This window comes from Mus caroli, unplaced genomic scaffold, assembly GCF_978045245.1.
Source record: "Mus caroli unplaced genomic scaffold, Mus_caroli_1 scaffold_11, whole genome shotgun sequence".
Taxonomy (NCBI): domain Eukaryota; kingdom Metazoa; phylum Chordata; class Mammalia; order Rodentia; family Muridae; genus Mus; species Mus caroli.
In genome coordinates, this window is record NW_028227266.1 from 82703771 (window position 1) to 82729983 (window position 26213).

Here is a 26213-nt window from a genome sequence, read left to right on the forward strand (position 1 = left end):
TTATGTATAGGAGTACACTGTAGCTGCCTTCAGAAGAGAGTATCAGATCCCATTACAGATGGTTGTGAGCCACCATGTGGTTGCTGGGAATTGAACTCAGGACCTCTGGAAGATCAGTCAGTGCTCTTAACCACTGAGCCATCCCTCCAGCCCAGGTTGTCTGTCTTGATCCTCAATTTCATTAGGTACACAATAAGCACTTGCTGTTTTCCACTTCCCCTGACCTTTTTCTCTCTAGCCTCTGTTGTATCATAACTAAAATTTCTTACTGTACACCTATTTTTCTTGTTGTACATTTATTCTTGTAATCTTTTTAAAGGAGGAAATATGTAAAGATAGCAGTTGAAAATAGGGAAGGGTTTACTCAGGTGGACAGAGTTGCAGTAACTGCCTAGATGGCTTTTTTAAATAATGCTTATATCTCCTCATGTTCTATCCTTGCTCTCAAGGGATCTGAGATCTTCCCATTTTTTTTTAATGCAGGAGGAGTCTGTCTATATAATAAAATTGTCTTTTGGGGTTCCTTACTGTGATTCATTGTCTCAGAGATTTTTCCATATCTGGAGTCTCCCCCAAGTATCTTACAGTGTCCAGCCAAACTCAAAGAACTGATGCTTTCTTTGGAGATGATCTGGGGCAAATTTTTCTCTGTGGCTTTCTGTCAGATGTCCCCCGTCTTCTGCCATGTTTCTGTCAGATGTCCTCTGCTTTCTGCAATGTTGGTGGGTTTTCTCCTTCTCTGATCATGTTGGGTTTTTCTTCTAAGTATGTTGGGTGCTAGATGTTGCTTTATCTCCTCAGACGATGGGATAAGATGAGAGTTGTACTGAAGCTGTGTAAATACACAGCTAGGGCTGAACCCAGAGTGTTTCTTTGTCCTAACAATCCCTAGGTCCAGGCCTGGAAGCTCCTAGTCTCTGTCCAATCTAATCTTCCAAGCTGACTGATTCAGTCAGCTTCTCTAGGTTTCTTACTAAATTGTTTTACTTGGCCTTATACTAACTCTGGCTGTATGCTCCAATCTTTTGGCTCCTTCTCATTCTCTGGCTTATTCTGTCTTCACTTGTATCTAGCGTGTTCTCTCTGCAACCTGTTTCTGTAAAAATGACCTGGTAAAACTGCTACACACACATACACACACACACACACACACACACACTACCTCCAACACCTTGTCTTCTCTCCCTATGCTGCTCTTAAATACCCCCTCTTTCCTGTGCTGTTGTTGTGAGAGTTGGGTGTATCCTATATCTGACCCATTCTGTAAAATCTTTCTCTGATTTGTCACCTTGTCTGCCTTTCAATTAGATGTCGCTTTCAAACATGGCTACTTCCTTCTATAAACTAACCTGACCTTCCTTGTTGGGGATTAAAGGTGTGTACTCATGGTGTCTGTATTCTAGCCAGCTCATATTGTAATCCAGAGCATGACTGCATTCTAGCCACATCACATAGACCTAGAAGGTCTTTGGGTGTGGTTCCTTGCCAAAGCAGCCAGGTTGCTGGATTACAATTCCTCTATAAATTCTGTTTTCAGGTGTTTAAATGTAAGAGGTGAGGCCACATGTCCTTCAGAAGGTCACTGGCTCAGCCTGGCTGCCAGGTGTATTTCCACTGAGTTCTCTTTTAATGTTATTCCTGTTACGGGCAGGTGCTTTAATGCAAGCTCTCACACCTCTTGGCTCTGTTCAGCTTACATCAGGCCTTTGCTGAAGACACTGCTTCTTGTGTATCTCAGCGAGGACTGACCCTTTCCTCTAACATCACTTACCACCTTCAAGTTTCTTTTGACCATTCAGGAACTTCATTAATTATTTTCCTCTTCATCTCACTTTTGACTTTGTCATCCCAGAGGCAATATCACCTAACCACTAGATGCTGTGGGTTTGTGCTTCTTCCTTGCTTTCCCCAATCCTTTGCTTCTTCTTCCTCCCTTTCTCCCTCTTTTCCTCTCTCTTCCTCTTCCTTCCTCTCATTTAAAGAAAAGTTTTCAAACTAGTCCAGGCTGGCTAAGAAATCACTGCAAAGCTCCAGCTGGTCTCAGTCTCCTGGTGATCCTCTGGCCTCAGCCACCCGAGTGCTGCTCTTGTATGAATGAGCCAGTATCTGCCCGAATTTATTTCTCCCTTGACAACACAGCATTGTGACATTGTCCGAGCTCATTAAATCTTGGTATATTTTACTGCTTTCACCTGTAGTGTGGGAACCTAGTAAGATGATCCACGTAGTGCTTGGTACTCAACAGCTGGGGTGATAGAATAAGTCTCTGTAGGTAGGTGAAAGAGATGATATATACCAACATGGAGTGGAGACTGACTATCGGCTCCTTGATAGACATCACCTCAAGGTTTTCCACAGTGGTCCTGTATTCTGATATCATTGCTTTTGTTTATATAGAGGAGGAAACTGGATATCAGCAGCTTTCACTAAGTCACGCAGAGAATAAATAACTTAGCAGACTTCAGACGATGCCTGTTTTAGGCTTATGTGGGCACTCCCTGCATAACAGAGAGTTAGTTACACGTTATATCCTGGCCTCTCTTTGTTACAGGGTCCTGCAATTGTGTGCATGTGTGAGCTTGATAACTAATCCATTCCACACGGTCTTATTTCTTTCTGGATGGCAAACTGCTGGATGCTCTGGATACCGGCATGACCCTGTCCTCCTGGGATTTGAAGTCTGGACAGAAAATAGCAACCACGAGTATAATTAAGCCAGTGCCTACTGCAGTAAATGACCCTTGAGTGATGTTCCAGTGCTAAGAAAGGAGAAGACAGATCAGTCATGGCTCCTAAGATGTTTATTAGCCAAGGTTTTAGAAAGGTACCCAGAGGTGTGAGAGGGGGCTTCTGGCTGCAGGGGGTCATGTGTGTAGGTTCTGCTTTCGTAATGGAACTGAGAGACGTCTCAGTGGTGAACTTTTGGGCCAGTGATGCTAAATGGGACAGTTCAGGTGGGCAGGGATGGGACTCAATAGGGCCATGTGGATGTGCATGGCGTGGGGATTATTCCAGTGTGGTCTTTGTAGGGCTTTCATAATGTGGTTTGCTTTGTAGGACTCTGGCTTTTCTGGAAGTAACTCTGTTGACCAGGCTGACAGTGAACTCAGAGATCTGCCTGCTTCTGTCTCCCCAGTGCTGGAATTAAAAGGCTGGCTGTGGCAGGGGATTGCCTGTACTCGCACATCTGGAGGCTGGGACAGGAAGAATTTAGCTAGCTCTCTAGCTAGTCAGTCTAGCCAATAAACTCTCAGTTCAATGAGGGACAGTAAAAAATAAGGTGGATTTGGATGTGTTTGCACATGCTTTTATTTCCAGCACATGGAGGCTGAGTAAGGTGGATCTCTGTGAGTTAGAGGACAGCCGATTTATGTGGTGAATTCCAGACCAGCCAGGGCCACAAGGTGTCAATAAAACAAATTAAAACAAAGTAAAACAAAAACAAAAACAAACAAACAAACAAAACAATAAAGGAAGACATCAGATGTTGACCCCTGGCTTTCATAGATACCACACAGGCACAGTTGGATTTATAGAATCTTTTACTTTATTCTGTTCTTGTTCGTTTATGTTGCTGGTGATTGAAGCCAAGCAGGCACGCTGGGCAAGCCTTCTGTCATTGAGCTCTAACCAAGCCCTTTCATTTACATTTAGAGTACAGCCTGTGTGTGTATACATGTGTGCTTGCATGCTAGTGTGCCACCCCCACCCCCCACAGACTGTGTGTGTGTTTGTATGTCCAGTTTTGGGTTCTGTCAAATATTAAGTTGTGGGTAGATCTTTGGGATGCTTTAATGGGAACTAGAGAAGAATCAGAGTAGAGGGATAATCCAGAAAAGCAGTGTCTGGAGACTGAGGCAGGGCCGTCTTAAGTTCTAGGCCAGCTACGCACTGAGACTATAAAATAAAGCTGTACCTGTGAATGAAATGGCTTCTTCTACACCATCTGTGCTTCAGCTTTAAGAAGAGTTGGAAGTAGATGTTACTGTATCGGAATTGTCATTTAGAACTTGGGACAGTACTAAAGAATATGCCAACCCTAACCTTTGCAGCATTTGGCAAACATATCCACTAGTGAAAATGTAATTTGTGTGCTGACACGGAAACATAAATAACTTGTAAATTATTTCCCATAAGGCGAGGCCATTTTTTTATAGTGACAAGAATATATTCTAGGGGGGCTCCTTATATAGCCTAGGATGACCTTGAACTCACAATCCTCCTGCCTCAGGCCGTACGATTTTATTGGTTTTCTAGTAAAAATTTGCTGAGCAGCAGTGTGATATGAATCAAGAGAGCTGAGGGTGGAGCTCAGAGGTGGCGCACTTGGGCAACATGTGGGTTTGGTCCCTAGCTCTGGGAAGAGAAAAGGTCTTGTGGTGGCATTTGCTATTAAATGGTCAGCAAAATTAAAATAAAAACGAGATCAGCTCTTAAGGGGTCCCTATTCTCCCTAGGTTCTTAACTATGAAAATCCTAATAAGCAAAAATATTATTTCATTCCATGTATGCAGTCGGGGAGAGTGGATATGTTATTGCTATTAGGAAGAAGTTCATCCTAAACTGTTATGTTTTGTATCACCCAAAACTTTTAGCAGCATAGATAGGCCTTTTAGTTAATGTCAGCTGTCAACTTGACATAGCCTAGAGCGATTGCTTCCCTCAGATTGGCCTCAGGGCAGTTTGAGGGAATATTTTCTTGATAGCCAATTGTTGTGGAAGGCTGAGTTGGTGGTCCTGGCTTGTGTAAGGAAGCCAAGGAGCAAGCTAGCGAGCAGCATCTCTCTGTGCTGCCTGCCCCAGCTTCAGTCCCTGCCCCGACCTCCCTCAGTGGGGGACTCCATAGAACATGTGCGATTAAATAAACATTTTCTTCCCTAAGTTGCTTTTGGCCACTGTGTTTATGACAGCAACAGTAAAGCAAACTAGAACAGTCGGGTAGAGAAAGATTTAAGGAAAGTAACTATTGAATGAAACAGCCGTAGCCTGAAGAAAAACACTTTATGAAGCAATTCTGGACATTTGGTGCACTGTGGTCTTTGACATGGCTGATATAATGATGCTTTCTGGATGAGTTCTTCTTTTTTAAAAAAAATTAATTTATCTATTTTTATGCGCATTGATGGCTTTTCTGAACATGTGTCTGTGTGAGGGTGTAAGATGCCCTGGAATAGGCGTTCCAGGCAGTTGTGAGCCACCATGTGGGTGCTGGGCACCTGAGTCCTCTGGAAGAGCAGCCAGTGCTCTTAACCACTGAGCCATCTCTCCAGCCCCTGAATGAATTTTTATTGTCTCCAGAAACAAGAGATGAACAGGGCATTATTCTGGGTACAGAGGGAAGGCAGTGTATTCTGATGGGGCTACTCAGGCCTGAAGCTTGGGCATGCACAGCGTTGAAGCTATCAGAGAGACACCTGAGGTCAGGCAGAAGGATGCCAGTGGTCAGGCTGAGTGAACAGTGGAAGGCTTAAAGATGGCGGAGGTAAGAGCTCACTGGGGAGTCTGGTGGGCTAAGGAAGAGGAGGAAGGGCCAGGTTTGAAGGCCACAGCAAGAGCTGTTATGACCCATGCTGGCTATTAGACCTTGAGTGTGCCTCACATTAGGTGACTTTAACGAGCATGGAGGTTAGAGGAATAGTGGCCAGAGTGGGGCAGGAGTTGGAGGTAGATAAAGTGCTAAGGTAAGGACTGGACTGTTTATCAGAAGTTTCACGTGAAGCCTGTGTGTGCTCTGAATGCTGTAGGAGAGGAGATGGTCTGAAGCTCCTCGGCCAGCACTTAGTTTGTTTAAAGCTTCAAAGTCATGCATAGTCTTAATTTGCAACATTAGGAATTCTGTCCGAGAAAGCTTTTGATGACCTTGAGAGGGTCATGAACAAACCTGAATCTAACGATTGACATCTTGCTTTCCCTCTGCATTTAGGGATTAAAATATATTCTTTGAACATCATTTTTCAGTAATATTTGGTAAAGATGCTGCCTTTGGCAGAGTCTTCCAGTGTACCGTTGGTTTTTGAGACACTATTTTAAGTTCCTTCCCTGTATTGCTTCATATATTCCTTCCCAAAGACTTTATGGAGACAGGCACTGGCCTGCATACATTTTAAGCAGTAGGACAATAGGAAGGACTGAGTCTGATATGTTTACAGAAAATACTGTAGTATTGTCCCAGCACCAACAGTTGGTTCTGCACTCCAGAGTTTATCTTTAGCCTTCCTTACTGTTTCATGGGCTATGGCCATTTGCCGTTGTCATCAGATTAAACACAGGCCACTGACCATGCGCGTTCTTTATACCTTTGTTTCATAACACCTGGCTAGGGTGCTCTCTTCCAGCACTGTCTGGGTCCCTCTTGCTCCTTTTCTACCGAAAGTTGTAGCTTTTGTGTACAGACACTTCACCATTGGGTCATTTCTCTCCATTTGCTTACTTTTCTAGACATTGTTTAACAACTTAGGGTTTACCTCATCCACCCACCTCTGGATGCTTACTGCATGTGCCACTTTTAGAGATCTGGGATCTCTGCAGACCATTAGGTAAATTGCTGTGATAGATTCTGGACCTTTCTTCCTACCTTGCCCTTTTATTTTGTTCTTAAGACCATGTTATAACAACTGTTAAGAAACTGGTCATTTTTTCCGTATAAGTTTTGATACAATATGACTTTACTTTTCACAGGGCAAACTCAGAAGATGAACCTCTTCCAGTCAATAACAAGTGCCCTGGATAACTCATTAGCCAAAGACCCCACTGCAGGTAAACTTAGTGCATGTGTTTCCTTCCCCTCACCTGCTTCCCTACCCTTAGGCTGTCCCCATTCTGCTTTCAATGTCAAATTTATTCCTCTCTTCCTCTTCCTTCCCTTAAGATCTGTTTTAGTCCTCTCATGATAACCTCACTGGTCACACACACACACACACACACACACACACACACACACATGCATGCACGCACAAACGCATGCAAGCACAAGCACTCTTACACACGCCTAGGTTCAATATGAGAGAAAACAGGCAAAACAGGTGGTATTTATTTTATCTCTCTGAGTCTGGTTTATTTTAATCAAGGTAATGATTTCTGGTTCCCCCCATTTTCCTGCCAGTGTCATGATTTCGTTTTTCCTTGTGGTTGAAAAAAAAGTTTGCTAGTGTATGTGTTGCACATCTTTGAAAGAATTTTACAATTAATTTAATTTTTAAAATTTATCTTATTTTTAGTTATGTGTATGTTATCTATATGTGGGTATATACATGTGAGTGCAAGTGCCCATGGAGGCTAGAGATGCTAGAGGTGTCAGATTGACCTGGAGCTGGAGTCCAGGAAGTTGTTAGCCACCTAACAACTGTGGGTGCTGGCAATCCAACTTGATTCCTATGCACAAGGTCAGGGTTCACTCTTAACTGCTGAGCCTCTTGATCTTGCCGAGTTCTTAAAGTTTGGTTGATTTTGTATATACATACGTAATTACATGCGAGTGTTTGTATATACATGTGTGTGTATATGTATGTATACACATATATGTATTATACATACAAGGATTATATGTACATATTTACACATATGTATGATATATGCAAACAGATATTATATATGTGTATATATATATATATATACACACATATATATATGTATGTGTGTGTATGCATACCACTTTTGTATTACACAGATATGAGTATGTATGTATATGCATAATTTCAAATCTAAATATTTAAGTTTCTTATTTTTCATAACTCAAAATTTGGGGCATACTAAATATATCCTTTCAACAATCTTTTTTTCAGTAATATTTGGTGAAGATGTTGCCTTTGGTGGAGTCTTCCGATGCACCGTTGGTTTACGAGACAAATACGGTAAATTACTAGCTATGTAAACAGCATTCAGTAGAATACTTAAGGATCTTGAAAATATAAGACATGTCTGAAACGGTGCTGTATTATTGTTTGGTTGGGTTCCTTTTATTTTGGCAACACCCTGCGGAGTTCTATGGGCTGGGTTTCTCCAAATCTGACCTAGCTGGAATCTCCTAATGTAGTTCATACTACACGTATCACAAATTGCCAAACAGTTCACAACATGGATTGTTGCATCATTCATCTATCCAAGGACCCCTTCCTCTTGCCATCACTGTCGTCAAGCTCAGCCCTGTTGTCTCTAACTCAAGATTCTTCCCGTTTGTCTGTGTTGGTAAGAGTGGGTATTTTGTTGATGTTGGTGGTTCTGGTGGTCTGAATATGCTTGGCCCAGGGAGTGGCACTATTAGGAGGTGTGGCCTTGTTGGAGGGAATGTGCCACTATAGCGGTGGCTCTGAGACCCTCCTCCCAACTGCCTGGGAGACAGTCAGCCCTCTCCTGGCTGCAGTCGGATCAAGATGTAAAACGCGTAGCTTCTCCAGCACCCTGTTTGCCTGCACGCTGCCGTGCTTGATGATAATGGACTGAAACTGTGAACCTATTAAGGCAGCCCTCATTAAATGCTGCCCTTTATAAGAGTTGCCTTGGTCATGGTATCTCTTCACGATGATGGAGACTCTAACTAAGACACTGGTGGAGATTTAATTTGTATTGCAGCATTGGTGTACATGGTTGTGGAGATCTGGCCAGTCTGTAGGGAAGCTCAGGCAGGATTCCTACAGTTGAGTCTTGAAGCCAAATTTAGTTTCCTTTGGGAAACCTCACACTTCAAATCTGGGAAAGACCAGAAAAAGCCCATTCTGTCCTGTGAAGTGTTCTCTGCTTAGAGGACTTAAAAGTTCTTCATAGCTAAAGAGCATCTCTGCTGCAGTGTCTAGAGCTGTGTTTGAGTAAATGTAACTGCACTGTGGCCTGGCCAAGGTGACACTGAAGTCCACCAGCTGCGGCCCCTTCTCTGAGCCTTTGCTCACAGCCAATCTGTGTCTCTTGCATGGCACACATTTCCTTTCTACAGGCCGATTTCATTGTCTTTTCACTCGGAGGTAGAGCCGTCCGAGCTTGCCTTGATTCTAAGGATGCTCAGCCCTCTGACTCGCTAATGAATGCGTTTCTTCTTTTACTGTTAATGATGAGTCTTAGGTGCCCCGTGCTTTATTTCTTCATTCACTCTTGCCTAATCTCAAAGCAGGCACATTCAGGCTTAGAAGTTGATGTCAGTCATCTATCTGCCCGTGGCTTCTGCCCCGGAGTGCTCAGGTATGTTCTGAATGGGCAGTGAGGGTGGTTAAAAGCTTTAACAAAAGTATTGTGTTTCCCCATTGCACCATTCTTGAGGTCCGGGGTATTGAGTTCCATGTGGTGTACTGAGAACAGTCAGCATGTTCTTTTTTCTGCCACTGATAATGGGGTTCCAATCCTCTGCTTCCTCCTGGCTGTGTGTTCTGTGAGCCTTTGAGAGCGGAAGAAGTTGGTTAGAAGGCTGTCTTCTGTACTGCAGACTCTTAGCAACTTTTAAATCTTTAGAGAGAAAAAAGAGAAACTTTTATCCATTTGATTTCAGAGAGATGAGTGTACATTGTATACTGTTTCAGGACGTATAGAGGAGAGGGTAAACATCCTTCAGGTATTTCCAGAGACGATCACTGGGTACATCGGAATATTTTTACCTCTGGAGCATGTCTGAATAGGTTTGTATATATTAATATTCAAAAGGCAGAATTATGCTTTTTTTTTTTTGGTTTTTCGAGACAGGGTTTCTCTGTGTAGCCCTGGCTGTCCTGGAACTCACTTTGTAGACCAGGCTGGCCTCGAACTCAGAAATCCACCTGCCTCTGCCTCCCGACTGCTGGGATTAAAGGCGTGCGCCACCACGCCTGGCTGAATTATGCTTTTTTACAACGTGGTGTTTTCTCTGTGTGGTGCAGCTGCGTGCTTCTGAGGGCAGTCCCTCTTCAGCTGACGCAGTGTGATGTAGGGGAGAAGAGAGTTTTCCTGACTCTCCCCATAGGTCACATGTATGATTCTTTACCGAATCCATTCTGTGTGGGGCATTTCATCCATGTTTCCTCTTGTTGTCCTACGAGCAACTTGTGACTTTCTTCCTGTAATTTATACCTCTACTCTGAGCTTGAGAGTCATAGATTCGCTATTCTACCCCAAATCTTCACCTTAGAGTCCCACAGTATGCTGATTGTCAGCTTTCACTGAACTCTGCAGATCTGTCTGCGAGACCTGGGATTTGAGAACCTTAAAGGATGGGGCAGACCACAGTCTAATGCTGTAGACAATTTTAGTTCAGTTTCAGTGAACTTTGATACACGAATGTAACAAAGACAGCAATGATCTAAGGAAGGTTGTTTGAGGTCAGAAATTCATGATCAGAAAAACACGTAAATAAACACCAGTAAGCACACAAGACAGACAGATTTAAACACAGTTGCCTGGTGTACGCTAGAGATTCTATCTGGGAAAGCGTGAAAGTGAGGAGAAGGCCAGATCCAGAGTCAGGGTCTTTCATGTGGACATCTTTAGCTTTAGCATTGTGTCAGAGTCACTCATAGCGCCAGTGTGCAAAGGTGCTGTGGGTTGTGAGTTCAAATCTCAGTCTGTACCTGATGGGGACGGACAGTTAAGTTACTGCTCTGTGACTAAGTTCTGTTTTCAGAACTAAAAGGTAATGTGGATGTTGGAGAGCTCACAGAAATATTTCTGATTCATGGCATGAAAAAGAAGAAAAAAAAAAGAAAGAAAAAAGGAAAGGAACAAACATCCAAAAATCAAATAAATACTTTAAAAAATAATCTCTGCTCTTTTGAGTGTACTCCAGGAAATTTTCAGTTTCACATAGACATGTCTGCTTACCATTATTTTGTGGAGTTTAAGTAATTTATACAAACAAAAAAAAATTGTAAAAGTATAGTTGAAGATACTTTTTTTTTTTTTATATGATGAACTGACTCTGTTGGTTCTCAACAGCTCAACACAAGCTAGAGTCATCTGAGAAGCGGTAACCTTGACCGAGAAGATGCCCCCATCAGACTGGCCTGTGGACACACCTGTGGGGCAATTTTCTGGATTAATGATCTGTGTGGGAGGGCGAAGCCCACTGTGGGCAGTGCCATCCCTGGGCCTGTGGTCCTGGGTTGTGTAAGAAAGCAAGTGGAGCAAGTGTTGGGAGAGCAAGCCACTTAGTCAGCTTTCTCTCATGGTCTGTGGCTCAGTTCCTGCATCTCGGTTCTAGCCTTGAGTCCCTGCCCTGCCTTCCTTTCATGCAGACAAGAAGCCGTAAGGTGAACTCCCTTCCTTTCCCAGTTACTTTTGGTCACAGTGTTTTTTTTCCCCCAGCAATAGAAAGCAGACCGAGATATCCAAGCTTTCTATTCTGAGAAGCCTTGTGTGTATAGTGCAGGGAGGCTCATGACCAGTAGGTGGCAGTCTGTGCTTTTCAATGAGAGCTGAGCATTGTGCTGGTGTAGAACCATGGCTAAGTCTTTTGCATACATCAGGAGGTAAAGATTGAAGTTTTGCAGGTTTATTGATGTAGTATTGGAAAGCTGGACACTGCTTCGTATTACCGTGAAAGGGCTGCATGATTAGAGCCCACACTAAACAGAGAGCTACTGGCTTGTTTTGTACTCAGATGGCCAGGATGAATGGGAAATAAAAAGCTTCAAACCGTTTCTCTTTTCCTTCCCTGTCCTTTGATAGAACAAACTGACTGTCTTGGAAATTAAGAGCAATAGAATGATATGTCCCCAGCAATTCATTGTGTACCAAATGGCAGCTTTAAATGCGTTGGGCGCTGAGATCTGTCTCAGAGCAGCATCGGACGGAGCTGGCAGACTTCCAGGGAAGCAAAGATGGAGAGAATAGTTTATATTCTTTAGTTTGTGGGGAGAAGGTACTCTTCTGTTGAAGGTCACGTGCATATGCAACAGTCGTCTTTGACCCTGTGTGCGAGGTGTATGTCTTCTATGAAACTGCTGTATGCATTTATAATTTTTTCCTTTAAAAATATATTTAAGTTAGCACACAAAATAACAGGTTTCTTAATGGCAGCGTTTTCATCCGTACCTAGCTTTGGATGATTCTGTGCATCTTCCCCACATTTTCGGGCCTCCCCATTTCCCTTCCCTTGTTCCTGCTTGAACCCTCCCCTCACCAGAATCCTCACTTCCACTTTTATACCCCATGTCTTCTATTTCCCTCCCCACCCCTCCCAAGCCATCCCCCACCCCTATACCTCATGGCCCACTTTTCAGTTTTCTGGCCTCTACCCAAAGCCCCTTCACATAAACACAAATAACTCCTAAAGCTACAATCTGCACCGTGCCATTCTGCACTGCTATAAATATTGCTGGGCTGCGTTTCTTAGACTCTCATTGGCCCACTGACTGCAGGAAACTTAGGTGAGAAAGAGAACTTGAAGGAGCCGGCATCTGCCTTTTCTCAGGCGCTGGGGATTTTCCATTACTGCATCCATTCGTTCATACGTGTGGCTGCTGTAGCAGCTTGGAGAGCGAATATAACCGCTTAGCTCTTCTCTTCTCTAACACCAATGGAGTTTTATAACCAGATACCTTAGGATGCTGAAGTTGGGAGGGAGAAGAAGGATAATCCTGAGGCAAGAGAGAAGATGCATCTTACGACGTGCCCGTGTTTGGCAGTTGGCTTTTGGCGTCTGTCCTCACTGGTAGGGTGGAGACGGAAGGCCAGGAGACCCCATGGACTCTTCTCCACACTTTCAGGCGATCTTTTGTGCTTTCTTCTGGTCCCCCCCATGTATTGCTCTCTGAATACCTTAAGCACTGTTGAATATTATTTTAAGAAGTGTCTTTTCCAGATTAGTTTCAAACCTGAGGGGCATAGGCATAGCTTTTTGACAGGTCCCAAACTTTTCTCTGAATAATGATATTAATATCGTCAGCATAGCGAATGGCCTTCTGCTATACATTCCTCCTGCTGAAAGGCTCATCTGACTGATGGCCTTGCTCTTGGACTCAGTGACAAGCCTGCACTGAAGGACAGGGGTTGGTGAGATGAGGGTTTTGGTGCTAAAGAAAACCCTTATGAAACACCTTATAAAAACATGAATTCTTTGGAGAGATGGAATATATGATTTGTTTGTCCTATTGAACTGTGTGTGTGTGTTGTCAGTTTCTTATGTTTTTGTTCAATTGGTGGAATTACCCTCAGAAACGAGATGGAATACTGTTAATTTATACTTCATTTGTATTGACCTATTTATTTGCTTTGTTGATTTTTTTTAATCATTTTTTTTTGTTACAAATGACCACTTTGGAATCTATTAAAATTCAAGTTGACAGAAGTGGCTACCACTGTCTCTTGTGAGACAGTGCCAGGGCCTAGCAAACACAGAAGTGGATGATCATAGTCAGCTATTGGATGGATCACAGGGCCCCCAATGGAGGAGCTAGAGAAATTACCCAAGGAGCTAAAGGGATCTGCAATCCTATGGGTGGAACAATAATATGAACTAACCAGTACCCCGGAGCTCTTGTCTCTAGCTGCATATGTATCAAAAGATGGCTTAGTCCGCCATCACTGCAAAGAGAGGCCCATTGGACTTGCAAACTTTATATGCCCCAGTACAGGGGAACCCCAGGGCCTAAAAGGGGGAGTGGGTGGGTAGGGGATTGGGGGGTGGGTATGGGGGACTTTTGGGATAGCATTGAAAATGTAAACGAGGAAAATACCTAATAAAAAAATAAATTAAAAAAAAAAAAGAAGTGGCTACCATATTTTAATTTCTCAAAAATGAAGTGAGCATTCCCTTAAAGGTACTTCTGAACAATGAATGGTTGGTTCAACAAACAGCGTTTAAGAGGATGAGCTATTTAATGCTTTATAGGATATCAGAGTTGGAGAGAAAGGAAGGCTGTGTGTAGCCCAGAGATTCTTGGCTCAGTAGTACTGAGGCCGAGAAGCCTTGGTCTAGACAGATCATCTATCACAAAAAGCCACAGAAATGGAAGTTCTGAGAGGTTAGCCATCGGAGTGACCAGTTGCAAGTAGACCATACAGTTCCTTTTTATAAAGAAGTTAGAATTGTAAAGAGTTTTTAGCCCAGGGTGATGTCACACGCCTTTAATCCCAGAAGGCAGAGTCAAGGCAGGCAGATCATTATGAGTTTGAGGCCAGCCTGGTATACATCATAAGTTTGAGGCCAGCCAAGGCTATACAGTGGGACACCCCCCCCCCCCACACACACACAGGGGTAAGAGAGAAAAAAAATATAAAGAGTTCTAGAGCTAGAGAACTTATATGTATGTATGTCAGCTTAGTTGACAGAGTGCTTGCCTAACTGCAGGAAGCCCTGAATTCAGACACCATAACTTGACAAACCCATCCCAGCTGGGAGACAGAGGCAGGAGGATCAAGTGTTTAAAGCCACTTGATGAGTTTGAGGCCAGCCTGGTACATGAGCTCATAAGCGCCTGTCTCAAAACAAACCCACACAAAACTGAAAGAAAGGAAGAAAGAAGGAAGGAAGGAAGGAAGGAAGGAAGGGAAGAGTAAGAAAGAAAGAGGAACTCTAATTTAGCAAAGCTGGAAGGTTCCGAGTTATCTGTGGAGTGAGGAACAGCGGACAGAAGTCCATCTGAGATGAACGTTTGAGAATCCTGTGCTCTTTCTTTTCTCCCAGACAGGTTCTCCTAGTGCATGAAGTCATTCTGCTGGCAGCTGGTATTTTCGCCATTTCTTCCCCCTCCTTAATTGATTAAACACTAAATGTTAGAGCTGCAGACAGGTGTTCTTTTTGACATTTTAAGCATCACCACGCAGAATAGGATGCCCTTAAGCCAGTTTTTCTCAGCCTTCTTTGACGGTGGCACAGTTTTATTTTAAACTTTTCAGATGTGAGTGTGAACAGGCGCTGGGGAGCTAGACTGAGATCAGCATGACCAGTGCTGATCAGCATGACTGTCCATAGCACAACACTGGCTCTTGGGTCTTTTTTAAACTTGGCCATTTAGAAGTAGAGCAGCGAGGCTTTGTATTTTATGAAAAGCCATATGTTAATCGGTAAAAGGTCTTTTATATTTCCAAGTATGAAAGTATGCCTGTGATGAACTCATGTGTCCCTTGGGGGATGGATTTGCTATGGTAACCTCCCAGGCCTGGATCCCCGAGCCTCTGCATGTCTTTCTTCATGCCGATCGATGTTTTTTTAATAGATGGAAGTATTGTTTGTTACTTTGTAGTATAGTATGCTAGAAATATTTTTGATTATTTCACTTTTTAAAAAACTTTTTATGTGTTCCTAGTTGTTTGCCTCAAGTCTAGTCTTTGGTGTAAAGCCTTTCCAGTTTATTGTCCGAGTTAGCCATAGATCACTGGGGAACATGTGATGTGTTTCCTTTAATGGAGAATAAATATAAGGCTCTACACATTAGATAAAGCTGGGGATTGAGCTTAGTGTTCGACATTTACCTAGGAAGAGTGGGGCCCTAGGATGAATTATCAGCACCACAGACAAACAAGGCCAAATGAATAAAAACCAGCACAAACACATTTCTTTCTTTCTTTTTCTTTTTTGTTTTAAAACCAAGGCTTTACTCTGTAGTCCTGATTGGCCTGGAATACCCTATGTAGACCGGGCTGGCCTCACACTCATGGAGACCCTCCTGCCTCTGCCTCATGAGTGCTGGGATTAAAGATTTACCCCACCATACCTGGCAATATTTTAAGAGAGATTTGCCATAAAATAACACTCACCAAAAAGACAAATTCTATTCATCTTAAGAGTTTAGAATTCACCAGGTTGAATGCACATGGCTGCCTGCCATTCCTGGGTCTGGCTGATCTGTATGCGAAGGCTAGAAAGTGGTGGTCTTAGCTACCCTTTGGTAGTTTGCATTTTTTTCAGCTGTAGTAATTATATATCTACAGCCACATGAGCCCCTCTAGAAGGGATTCCCATTTAGAGATTTAGGGTTCCCATTTTGAGACACTTGTAGTTTGTGAATTTAACACATTGTAAAGAAACAGTGAGGTAAGAGAGATGGCCCACTGGGTAAGAGCACCTGCTGCTCTCTCAGAGGACCCAGGTTCGGTTGCCAGCACCGACATAGGATGGTTCACAACGGCTTGGAACTCAAGCTCAAGCTCCAGGGAATCTGATGTCCTCTTCTGGCCTGCGAGGATACGCATGCACATCTGGAAAACACACACTTACATTTTTTTTTAAAGTACATTTTTGGTTTTTTTTTTTTTTTTTAAAGTACATTTTTGGTTTATTTTTCACCCTTTTGATGTTCACGCCATGATCTTGGCTGTGCTTGGGAGAGTTCAACACTTAGTTTTCTGTGCCGCCTCTATTTAACTGTTCATGGTTGTTTGTGTATCTTGTCATCATCATCTTCCTCCTTTTCAAAGAAAAACCATGGGTGTTGAAGAATTAAAAACAGACGTGTGGTCGCTGCTGACTTGGAGAGTCAAAGATCAGCTTAGGTGTGGTCAGGCTAGTTACAAAATAGACTCCCCCTCCTCCAAATAGCATTGTGGGTCTCTCAGTTTAATTGCTCAGGTTTCTTTGGGGATTATCATTTTAATGATTTATTAGATTTCTGAAAATGAAAAACCATCAGGCAATAAAGGAGTGTGATTAACAGTAGCTCATTTAGATTTCTGGATTATGAGGGTGAAGAGGTGGATACGAAGACTTTTGTATGTGTGTGTGTGTGTGTGTGTGTGTGTGTGTGTGTGTGTAATGGTTCAGATTAGCCTCCAGCAACCATGAATGCCTGGATTCTCCCATCATCCTCTTTTGTTCAACCTGAAACAAATCACATCACCCGCTGAGTTCTTTCGAAGACTTTTTTTTTTTTTTTTTTTTGGTCTGTAGAAGCTGTATGCATGACAACTGTAGCCACTTCAGGGCGGCTTGACACAAAGCTAATATTGTCACTTGCCAAGTCACTTCAGGAATCTTAATGTACAGGCTATTATAGTATACAGGGAGGCACATTCCCTCCCTCTCATCCTGGCTTGGAATTTCATTGCTTAGTGCGTGTAATACAGCTCTAAGATCACATAGTAATAATTATTAAATTCACTAGGAAAAAGTCATTTTCTACTCAGACGAGGCGTAGCCAGTAAAAACAAGCCTTGCATGGAGGGGACAGACAGCATGAATGTCATTTTCCAGGTATTTGCTGAGTGAGACTCCTTTGTGAGAGCCACAGAAGTTTGGAGAACATTGGCTTTGTTTTCTGTTCCCATTTAAATAGATGGGGTTTCTCCCTTGCTTTGATTGGCAGGGTTGATGAAGATCAGTTAGGTAAAGGTTGGCAAATGTCATGAGCTGAGAAGTCACTTGGGAAGCTTGCTGGACCGAAAGTTTTCAGTTTCCTGGTGAGCAGCTACACCCAAAGGCAGCATTAGCCATGCAGTGCGTGACCTTCTCTGTGGCACCCTGCCACCCCTTCCCACAGGTCCTCTGGCCCCCAGCCAGAAGCAGTGGCGTCTGGCCAGCCATAAATTAGCCAAGGATTCTTATTCTGTAGTTCTGGCTCCTGGAAGCACAAGTGTCTTTAGTAATAAGGAATTTCTGTTCATTTTTCTGGGCAGGCTGCTCACTTAACCCATCTTTTTCTTCCCTGGTCTTTGTTAGTGGGGAGTCCAGTGGACACAAAGGAGAAACTTGTTTCTGAGCCAGAAGGGAAGACACCCCCGCACCCCTAGCACCAGACTCTAAATTAGACAAGGTCTCTTCTGTGGTGAATTTGAGCTTTTGTTTTAGAAAAAGTGGGGGTTCATCAAGTTTAGGAGGAAACTTTAAATCACTGTAGCAACATCTTAATTAATCTCTAATTAAATCAAGAAATGGAACCAATCTGTTGTGCTTATTTAAATTAAAATTAAACAATAGCGTGCTATGTCTGTTTCTCTCTTCCTCTTTTCTCTGTTTCTGTCTCCCTCCCTTTCTTCCTCCTCCTTTTTTCCTCCATCCTTTCATTGGGTCGCAGGTGGCCGCAATCTTGTGATCCTCCTGCCTCAGTCTCCTCAGTGCTGGGATTACAGGTGAGCACATTGTATTGGTACACTTTCCTTGTGTTAAATAAATATTCAGTGGAGTTTCTGCCTAAGGTATACTTTTAGTCATTGTGTCCATGTATACCAATGAATATCATAGACCTTTGCTTCCTTGGCTATGGAGTGTGTTTACAGGGTGTGACGACGTAAAAAAAGAAAGACTTGCTATTAATGTCTTAGCTGTGTTCTCCTTAATGGCTTCCTTCACCACACAGGATGCTGAAGGTAAATTCAGAGGGATCCGATCTGTTGGGAGGTTCTGACCTACACGTCCTGTCCTGATTGCTCCCAGAGACTCCTAAGCAAATGTAGAACTGAATAATTTCAATGCTTGGTTGTTCTTCCGTTCTCGCCGGTTATCTTGATTGGCTGTGTGGGTAGCAGATGTTTTTTTCTGAGCGTGTGGAGTCGAAGAAGAAGGCAGCTCACTACTCAGCGTTAGCTCCCCTTGTAGTTAAAGAGGTTAACAAAGTAAAATGTGTTCCCGGTTCTTCCAGCCTCAGGATGCTTACTCCCGAGGAAGAAACAGCTAAGCCAAGCTTCAGGGCTCACTCTTTGAATTGCCTTCAGAGGACAGTGCCACTACTCTGGTTATGGTGTCCCTCTCCCATTGTCCCTGGAAGGGTCCAGGGAAGCATGGATCATAGGATAGAATTATTGGTACTGGGGTCTGTTTCGTGTGTGACTTCCATAGGGGAAGTGGTTCAATGCAGCATGATTTGCCTGCTCAGCTTTATTTGCAGGTCTCCTTCTGGTATTAGTGATGTCTGTTTAGGTAGTTAATGTCTGCTGAATTTCGGAGGGATGAGGCGCAATAGTTAGGGTGTGATGTAATCTCTTCTTTCCAGACCACAGGGAGTCCACCTTTCTCTGTTGAGTCTGTCTTATGGAAGCCTTAGCAGTTGCTTGGTATCTTGCCTTGCCTGACTCTTCTTGCTTTTCACCAGACTACTGCCCATCATTTAGGAAGAAGGGAGATGAGGAGGTGTTTTTGATAGGGCAATGATGCAGGCATCTAAGGTTTGTTAAAATTAAATTCTCTGGAATGCTTGTTGTGACTTCTGTAACTCTCCTGTATCACCTTTTGAGTAGTCAGATCTCAGGGAAAACAACAGGCCTGCTATGGACATGCAAGTTCAACACACTCCCTCTGGCTTTCGTTTCTGGCAGGAGCAAGTTTCCTGAACTTCTGCTATATAGCTATTTTGGAACCCTTGCTGCCTGGCAACTCTTGCCTGTTTTGTTTATTCGGGTCTGTTTTACAGTATCTGAAGAACTGGAAGGTTGCCACTCAAAATATCTCTGGTTTCTTTCACGCATGTGATATGAGTGTTGGACTGTTGACCACAAGTTATGAGGAACTAACAAGGCAGAGATGTGCAGTAGACACCGTAGAGAAAGGCTGTTCTGGATTGGTCCCATTGGTACCATGACTAGTGGTCATGGGACGTAGACAGTTAAATGTGCAGAGTTTTCTGACAGGTAGGAAATATATGACTAAACTTGGTCGAGGCCAATGTACTTCAGTGGAGTTACCTTCCTGGTTTAAGGGTTAGTTTATCAGGATCAAGGGTTTGTTGGTGGTGCCATCCAAGGAATGTAGATGCCTTATGGTTGCTTGTGTTCATAAGTGGGGTAAATATCCAGAACAGGTGTACAGACAGCTCCAGTCCTGCTGAGTGCTGCTTCCTGGGTTTGCCCACATTCAGTATCACTGATGCCTCGCATCACCCCAGAGATGCTAAGTTCCTTGAAGGAGCAGGATATGGTATTACAGACAGTCTTAAGAGGTCCTTAGGGTAATTCACATATGTAGCCAAGACTGAGAACTGATACCCTAGAAGGTACCAAAATTTTAAGATGTTGTTTCTGCATTTAAGCAAATCACAGTGTACCGGATAAATCAACACTACATTAGATATGGAATAAAGCAGTTATGTCTAAAATAACAATATAAAACCACATAAGAAATACCAAGAAGCTTAGTTTCTCTTCTTTAGGACAGAATTTAAATGAAAGAAGGTGAGTTGAATTATGTGACGTTTAAACTATACACCAAGAGTTCGGATAGCAAGTGGCAGTGGAGACCTCTACAGAAAGACACTACAAATATAGGGATCTATTTTTTTTTTCTCTTTCTCTAAATGCCAATGAAATGTAAGGGTCTTCCATTGCAAAGGAGTTATTGTGGATGTGACTGGTGAGACTAGAGATATATATAGCCTTGGCAAAACTGTTAGAAGTTCCAAAGTAAGAGGCATGGGAAAATGGGATCTACGGTGGCTAGCCAAGAATTAGCTTAGTTCATTAGTTCATGTTGTAAACTTGCCCAAATGCTCAGGACATGGCCATACCAGAGACGTCTGAAAGTAGGGTATGGGGGAGGCAATGGAATAAGGTGAGTGGGTAGAAAGTCTTCTAAGGAAGCGCTCAGACCAGCAGCTTTCCTGCACCACCTAGCAGAGTCTTTTTCAGGTGCAGTGACCTTTATTGATGGTATTCAAGAGAGTAGGGAGGGCTCCCTAGGGGAGTCTGAGGTGGAAACTGTCTTATGGGGGTCTGAGGTGGGAACTGTGAGGGAGATGCTCAGTGTTGGGGGCCGAGTTGAGATAGGGACTCCTCAGCAACTGAGGGCCTCTCTTTTCTCTCAGTGTCCTTGCTGGGTGGGTGGTCCAGGGTTTCTTACTTCTTGGAGGCCATGTAGGCCATGAAGTCCACCACCCTGTTTCTGTAGCCATATTCATTGTCATACCAGGAAATGAGCTTTACAAAGTTGTCATTGAGAGCAATGTCAGCCCTAGCATCAAAGGTGGAAGAGTGAGAGTTGCTGTTGAAGTCACAGGAGACAACCTGGTCCTCAGTGTAGTCCAGGATGTCCTTCAGTGGGCCCTCGGATGCCTGCTTCACCACCTTTTTGATGTCATCATACTTGGCAGGTTTCTCCAGGCGGCATGTCAGATCCACAACAGATACATTGGGGTAGAAACACAGAAGGCCAGGCCAGTGGAATTCCCGTTCAGCTCTGGTATGACCTTGCCCACAGCCTTGGCAGCACCAGTGGATGCAGGGATGATGTTTAGGGCAGCCCCATCATGCCACAGCTTTCCAGAGGGGCCATCCACAGTCTTCTGAGTGGCAGAGATGGCATGGATCATGGTCATATGAGCCCTTCGAGGATGCCAAAGTTGTCATGGATGACCTTGGCCGGGGGGTGGGGAGGTGGGTGGGGCTAAGCAGTTGGTGGTGCAGGATGCATTGCTGACAATCTTGAGTGAGTTGTCATATTTCTCATGGTTCACACCCATCACAAACATGGGGGCATCGGCAGAATGGGTGGAGATGATGACCCTTTTGGCCTCACCCTTCAAGTGGGCCCCAGCCTTCTCCATGGTGGTGAGGACACCAGTAGACTCCACAACATACTCAGTACCAGGATCACCCTATTTGATGTTAGAGGGATCTCACTCCTAGAAGATGGTGATGGGCTTCCTGATGATGACAAGCTTCCCATTCTCAGCCTTGACTGTGCTGTTGACTTTGCCATGGGTGGAGTCATACTGGAACATGTAGACCATGCAGTTGAGGTCAATGAAGGGGTTGTTGATGGAAACAATCACCACTTTGTCAAGTGCAAAGCAGAAGGCAGCCCTGGTAACCAGGTACCCAATACGACCAAATCCATTTACACTGACCTTGACCATTTTGTCTACGGGATGAGGCTGGCACTGCACAAGAAGATGTGGCTGTCTGGAACAGGGAGGAGCAGATAGCCCACCTGGCAGAATCTTACACTTGGTTCACATGGAAAGGGTAACATGTACAGAGACAATGGGTTGACTATGGAAGATCTCCTGTGTGTTTGGTGGTAAGATGGGCAGCCAGAGTTCTGGCATGCAGAGGTCCAGGAGAATGGATATTGGTAGCAGCTAGGCATGATGCTTCCATGCTTGGGTTCTTGCTACCTTAATATGAGAATATGGACACTTTGGGACAAATAAGGACATGCTTAAACAATAGCCTTCCTCAGGGAAGAGCATACCAATTGGTTATCCAATACCAAAAGGTCAGCCCTGGAAACATGCATACAAGTTTAAGTTACTATCTGACTTTGGCTACAGCATGAGGGAGCTGAGAAGAGAGACATGGCAGCCAGGGGTGAGACAGGGGTGAGGTGACTGCTGGGCCAGAGATTTGAACTTGGAAGGTTTTCGAGGACACAGATTATGGGAACTTACTCCCCAGGATACCTAACTTGTAGATCTGAGGTCATATCTGAGAAAGTGCAGCTGTTATGACTCGTGTTTGAGAAGTGTGAGGATTAGTCATTGGCCTTGCTGGGGAGACAGCACAAAGAAGGACAAAGATAGAGTCAGTCAGGGTAAATTGATGGGCATTATGAGGGTTGGGAAGTTCAGGAAAATGGGGAAGGACGAGGCGAGGGAATAGTGAGGGGTGAAATAATGAATGGAGGGCAGGCGGAGGCATTTCCATTGAGCCCACTGATGACCGGCTGACTGAAATGAAGGCAATTTTTCATAGAAAAGCGGTCAGAAATAGGTTAGATGACTAAGCCTTCAAGACACTATGACTAAATCCTCTCATGTCATGGAAGATGAATGGAGGTTTCTTTAATCTTAGAACACTGGGTTAGAGTCTGTATTCTGGTTCGCTTTAGCTGCATGGGTGTCTGATTTGGAACTGATTGGGCCCATGATTAAACATCAGTCTTCCTCAGAGATGAGCCAGTCAGTTGGTCATCCAATAGCAGGTGGCTGGCCCTGAGAACATACATGCAAAGAACCTGCTGCAGACTGTGAGAGTTGTATATGTATTTAGGGGGAAAACACACATGCACACACATATACATGTGCCACATTTCACAAAGGAAGAGGCCATGACTTTAAAAGAGATCAAGGAAGGGCACATGGGAGGGTTTGAGGAGAAGAAAGGGAAGGGGTTTATGTGATCAAATTATATTATTATCTCAAAAAGAAAAAAACCTAAATGCCAGGCGTGGTGGCGCACGCCTTTAATCCCAGCACTTGGGAAGCAGAGGCAGGCGGATTTCTGAGTTCTAGGCCAGGCAGGTCTACAAAGTGAGTTCCAGGACAGCCAGAGCTATACAGAGAAACCCTGTCTCAAAAAACCAAAAACCAAAAACAACAACAACAACAACAAAAACAAAAACAAAACTAAAATCCCCCCAGATGTCTCTGATATTGAAAGAAATGTCTGTATTCTCTTCAAGTGACACTCCTTCAATTATTGCTAGCTGGTTGGGGACCAGCATGGAAGCCCTTCTGCTGTGTTTAATTCTAGATAGTGACCTCTAAGATCTACCTGACTTTCGGAGCCTGCATAGATCTTCAGAATGCCTTCAGACATGCAAAGTTCTGTGGTTTTACTTTGAGGCTTGTAGATAGCTGTGAGCTTCCATGTGGCTGCTGGAGGTGAACCTGGGTCCTCTGGAAGGGGATCCAGTGCTCTTAACCTTTGAGCCATCTCTCCAGCCCTTGTTGATGCTTTGCTGGTTCTTTAGTTACCTGCTCATTGGCGTATGAAACATAAAAGTGCTCTCTGCAAGCAATTAGGCTGTAGGAAGGGGCTGTAGGATTTGTTGGCTGTAATTGATTTTAGGGGAAAAAATATCTGGAGCTAGCTTAGGAAATGATGATGTGATAAGCTATAAAAATTAGAAAACACTTCAGATTTGGAGAAGAATAATTTATATTGTTCAAAACTATTTTTTCCCTCTTTGGCCAAACATCAGTTCTTTGGGGACATTTTTACACTGTGCTGCCTTGGGGCTATATTAAAGATCATAATTATGGAATAAGTTGTGTTTAGTTTTGCTCGTGTTTGCTTTGAGTTTGTTCCTAGCTGTGAAACTGACAGATCTTTTTTTTTTTTTTTTAATGGCTGATGATATTTGAAGAACATTGTTTGTTTTCAGTTTAAAATGGATTCTTCATTTTCTTGTGCTTTATTTTATTAATAGCTCTTCAGTTGGGATGTAGAATTGGTTTGCTGTCAGCCTTCTCCTGTTTACAAAGGGGGAAAAGCTCATTTATTTTTTATACTTCCGTGTCCTGTTCCCTTCGCTTCGGAGAAAAGGGCAGCATCCTATTTAGATAGGGAAGTTTAGGCTATTTTTAAAGCAAGGCAGGTTAATGGAAATTGACAGCTTGGTAATGTCCTTCTTGGTGAATGACGCACACGGGTTTCAGATGCTGCTGCCTGGCTGTTTTCCCTTACAGTCAAAAATCAGCTGGAGGAATTTGTGTGCTTGGAGCTTTGCTGTTGACGTAGGTACTGGGTACAGATACATTTTCGGAAACATCTCATTTCCATATAAATGAAGGGAGAGTAAAAAGAAAAATGGAGTTGGCTTGCCCTTAAATTCCAGCTGGTATCACAAGGATGATGCAATGATGCAAGTCTGTCTTTGGTGTTTATGGAAAGATGGGCTTTGGTTATAGTCAGCCACCGTGAAATAGCCACTGGTTCGTTCAGAAATGCCCTCTGCTTGTTTCCTGGAACCTGTTTATCAGAATCAGCTATATGCACATTTATTTGAAAAATCACATTTCCAGTGTGAATTTCCCTAATTTCCAATGTTAACCCACACCTCCACCCCCCTCATGCTAGGGATAGCGCCCAGGGCCTGTGTAATGGATGGGCGGTTAGAACATTACCGCTGAGCTACATCCCAAGGCCTTCTTAATACATTTTAGTTAAGCAAGTGCTCTGGGGATGTTTACATATCCCACCAATAAACGCATCCATTTGGTCTTAGTGAAAGGTATAAGAGCCAGGGTTTGAAGTGTATCTTGGAGGTAGAGTGTATGTTGTGTGTTTAGTAGGCATTAGGCCTGTCTCCACCGGCAACAAAAAGACAAAAGAGCTCTCTCATATTTCCTCCCCCTGTCTCTCTCCATTGGTTTGACTGAAACAAGTCATCTTGACTGAAATGAAATTTTGTATTTTTCTTTTCAAGTTTCTGAGGCTTAAATAGTTGTAAAAGTCTGAATTCTCTAAAGCCTAGGCCGTTAGGCTGTGGTTTTCTTCCTCCAAGTCATTCACAATGCTACGATTTTCATCTCCTTCAGTAACATCGATCAGTTCATGCCTAGAGGTAAAGTCCTAGCCTACAGTGCAGTATCAGAGCGAGCCCGAGCAGTTGATTGACTACTAGTTAATATCACACCCTCTGTGAGATCAAAGGATGTTTCAAAACCATTGCTGGAAAAGTCCTGAAGTTCAGGGTTTCCGTCATGCCAGCTTCACTTTCATGCTCTTCCCATGTGGACCGTCTTGGCATAATGTTTTTACTTAAGTGTATGGCAGGCAGAATGTTGCTCAGCCATTAGACATTGGGTTGTGCAGGTACCTTGAGGCAAAGGAGTGCCCCCAAGCCTAATGGGGCCTGCCTGTCTGCCAGGATTCCTGCTCTTTCTCCCATGCTCTGTGGGCTCTGCACCCCTCTTTCAGCTCTTAGCCTGTGTGGTGCCCAGTTTTTGTAGACACAGTAGCGACATCAGTTGCTGCTCTTTCAGATTGGTTAATCCTGAGTTGCCTTTGACTCCTAATGGTTGTCTTCCATCTTGCTTTTACACACATTCATCCATGGCTGAGCCTCTTGCATACAGCCTCACTCTGTCCAGTGCTTACTCCCGTGGTATCTGGATGAAGACGACAGCCTCTTTATTGCCCAACCGTTGTCTTATCAATGGAACAATGTTAGATTTCTACTGCTTGATTCAGCCTTTGGGAAATTAGCTTGAAAGGAAGGAAGGCTCATTTTGGCTTTGTTTTTGGTGCCTTGGACCTATGGTGGTATCGGGAGCATGTAGCCAAGGAGAAATAGTCACCTCACGGTGTCTGCCCAGTGCGTCTCAACCTTCCTAATGCTGTGACCCTTTAATACTGTTCCTCATGTTGTGCTGACCCCCACGTCTAAATTTACTTTTGTTGCTACTTTACAACTGTAATTATGTGATTTGCATTATCTAATAGAAATATCTGTGCTTTCCCCGAAACAGGCTTGTTTGACCTTCAAGGGGGTTGTGACCCACGGGTTGAGGAACCCAGGGCTAGAGTCTTAAGGTTTCCCCCACTTGCAGGGTATACTCGTAGTCACCTAACTTCCTTTCACAGGCCCCACCTCCTAAGGATTCTAGCCCCTCCAAATATGCACTAATGCTAGTGTCAAAGCCTCCCATAGTGGGCTTCTAGGCTAAGCA

General features: G+C 43.7%; 1 protein-coding gene across 3 annotated transcripts in view; it reads left to right on the forward strand.

Annotated features, from left to right (window-relative positions):
• Positions 1 to 26213, forward strand: part of Bckdhb (branched chain keto acid dehydrogenase E1 subunit beta) — a 190916-nt gene that overhangs the window by 10046 nt on the left and 154657 nt on the right. For all 3 annotated transcript variants that reach the window (XM_085827787.1, XM_085827786.1, XM_085827788.1), the window contains exons 2-3: positions 6679 to 6756; positions 7782 to 7850. In XM_085827787.1, coding sequence (XP_085683913.1) covers positions 6679 to 6756; positions 7782 to 7850 — 147 coding nt within the window. The remainder of the gene's footprint in view (positions 1 to 6678; positions 6757 to 7781; positions 7851 to 26213) is intronic.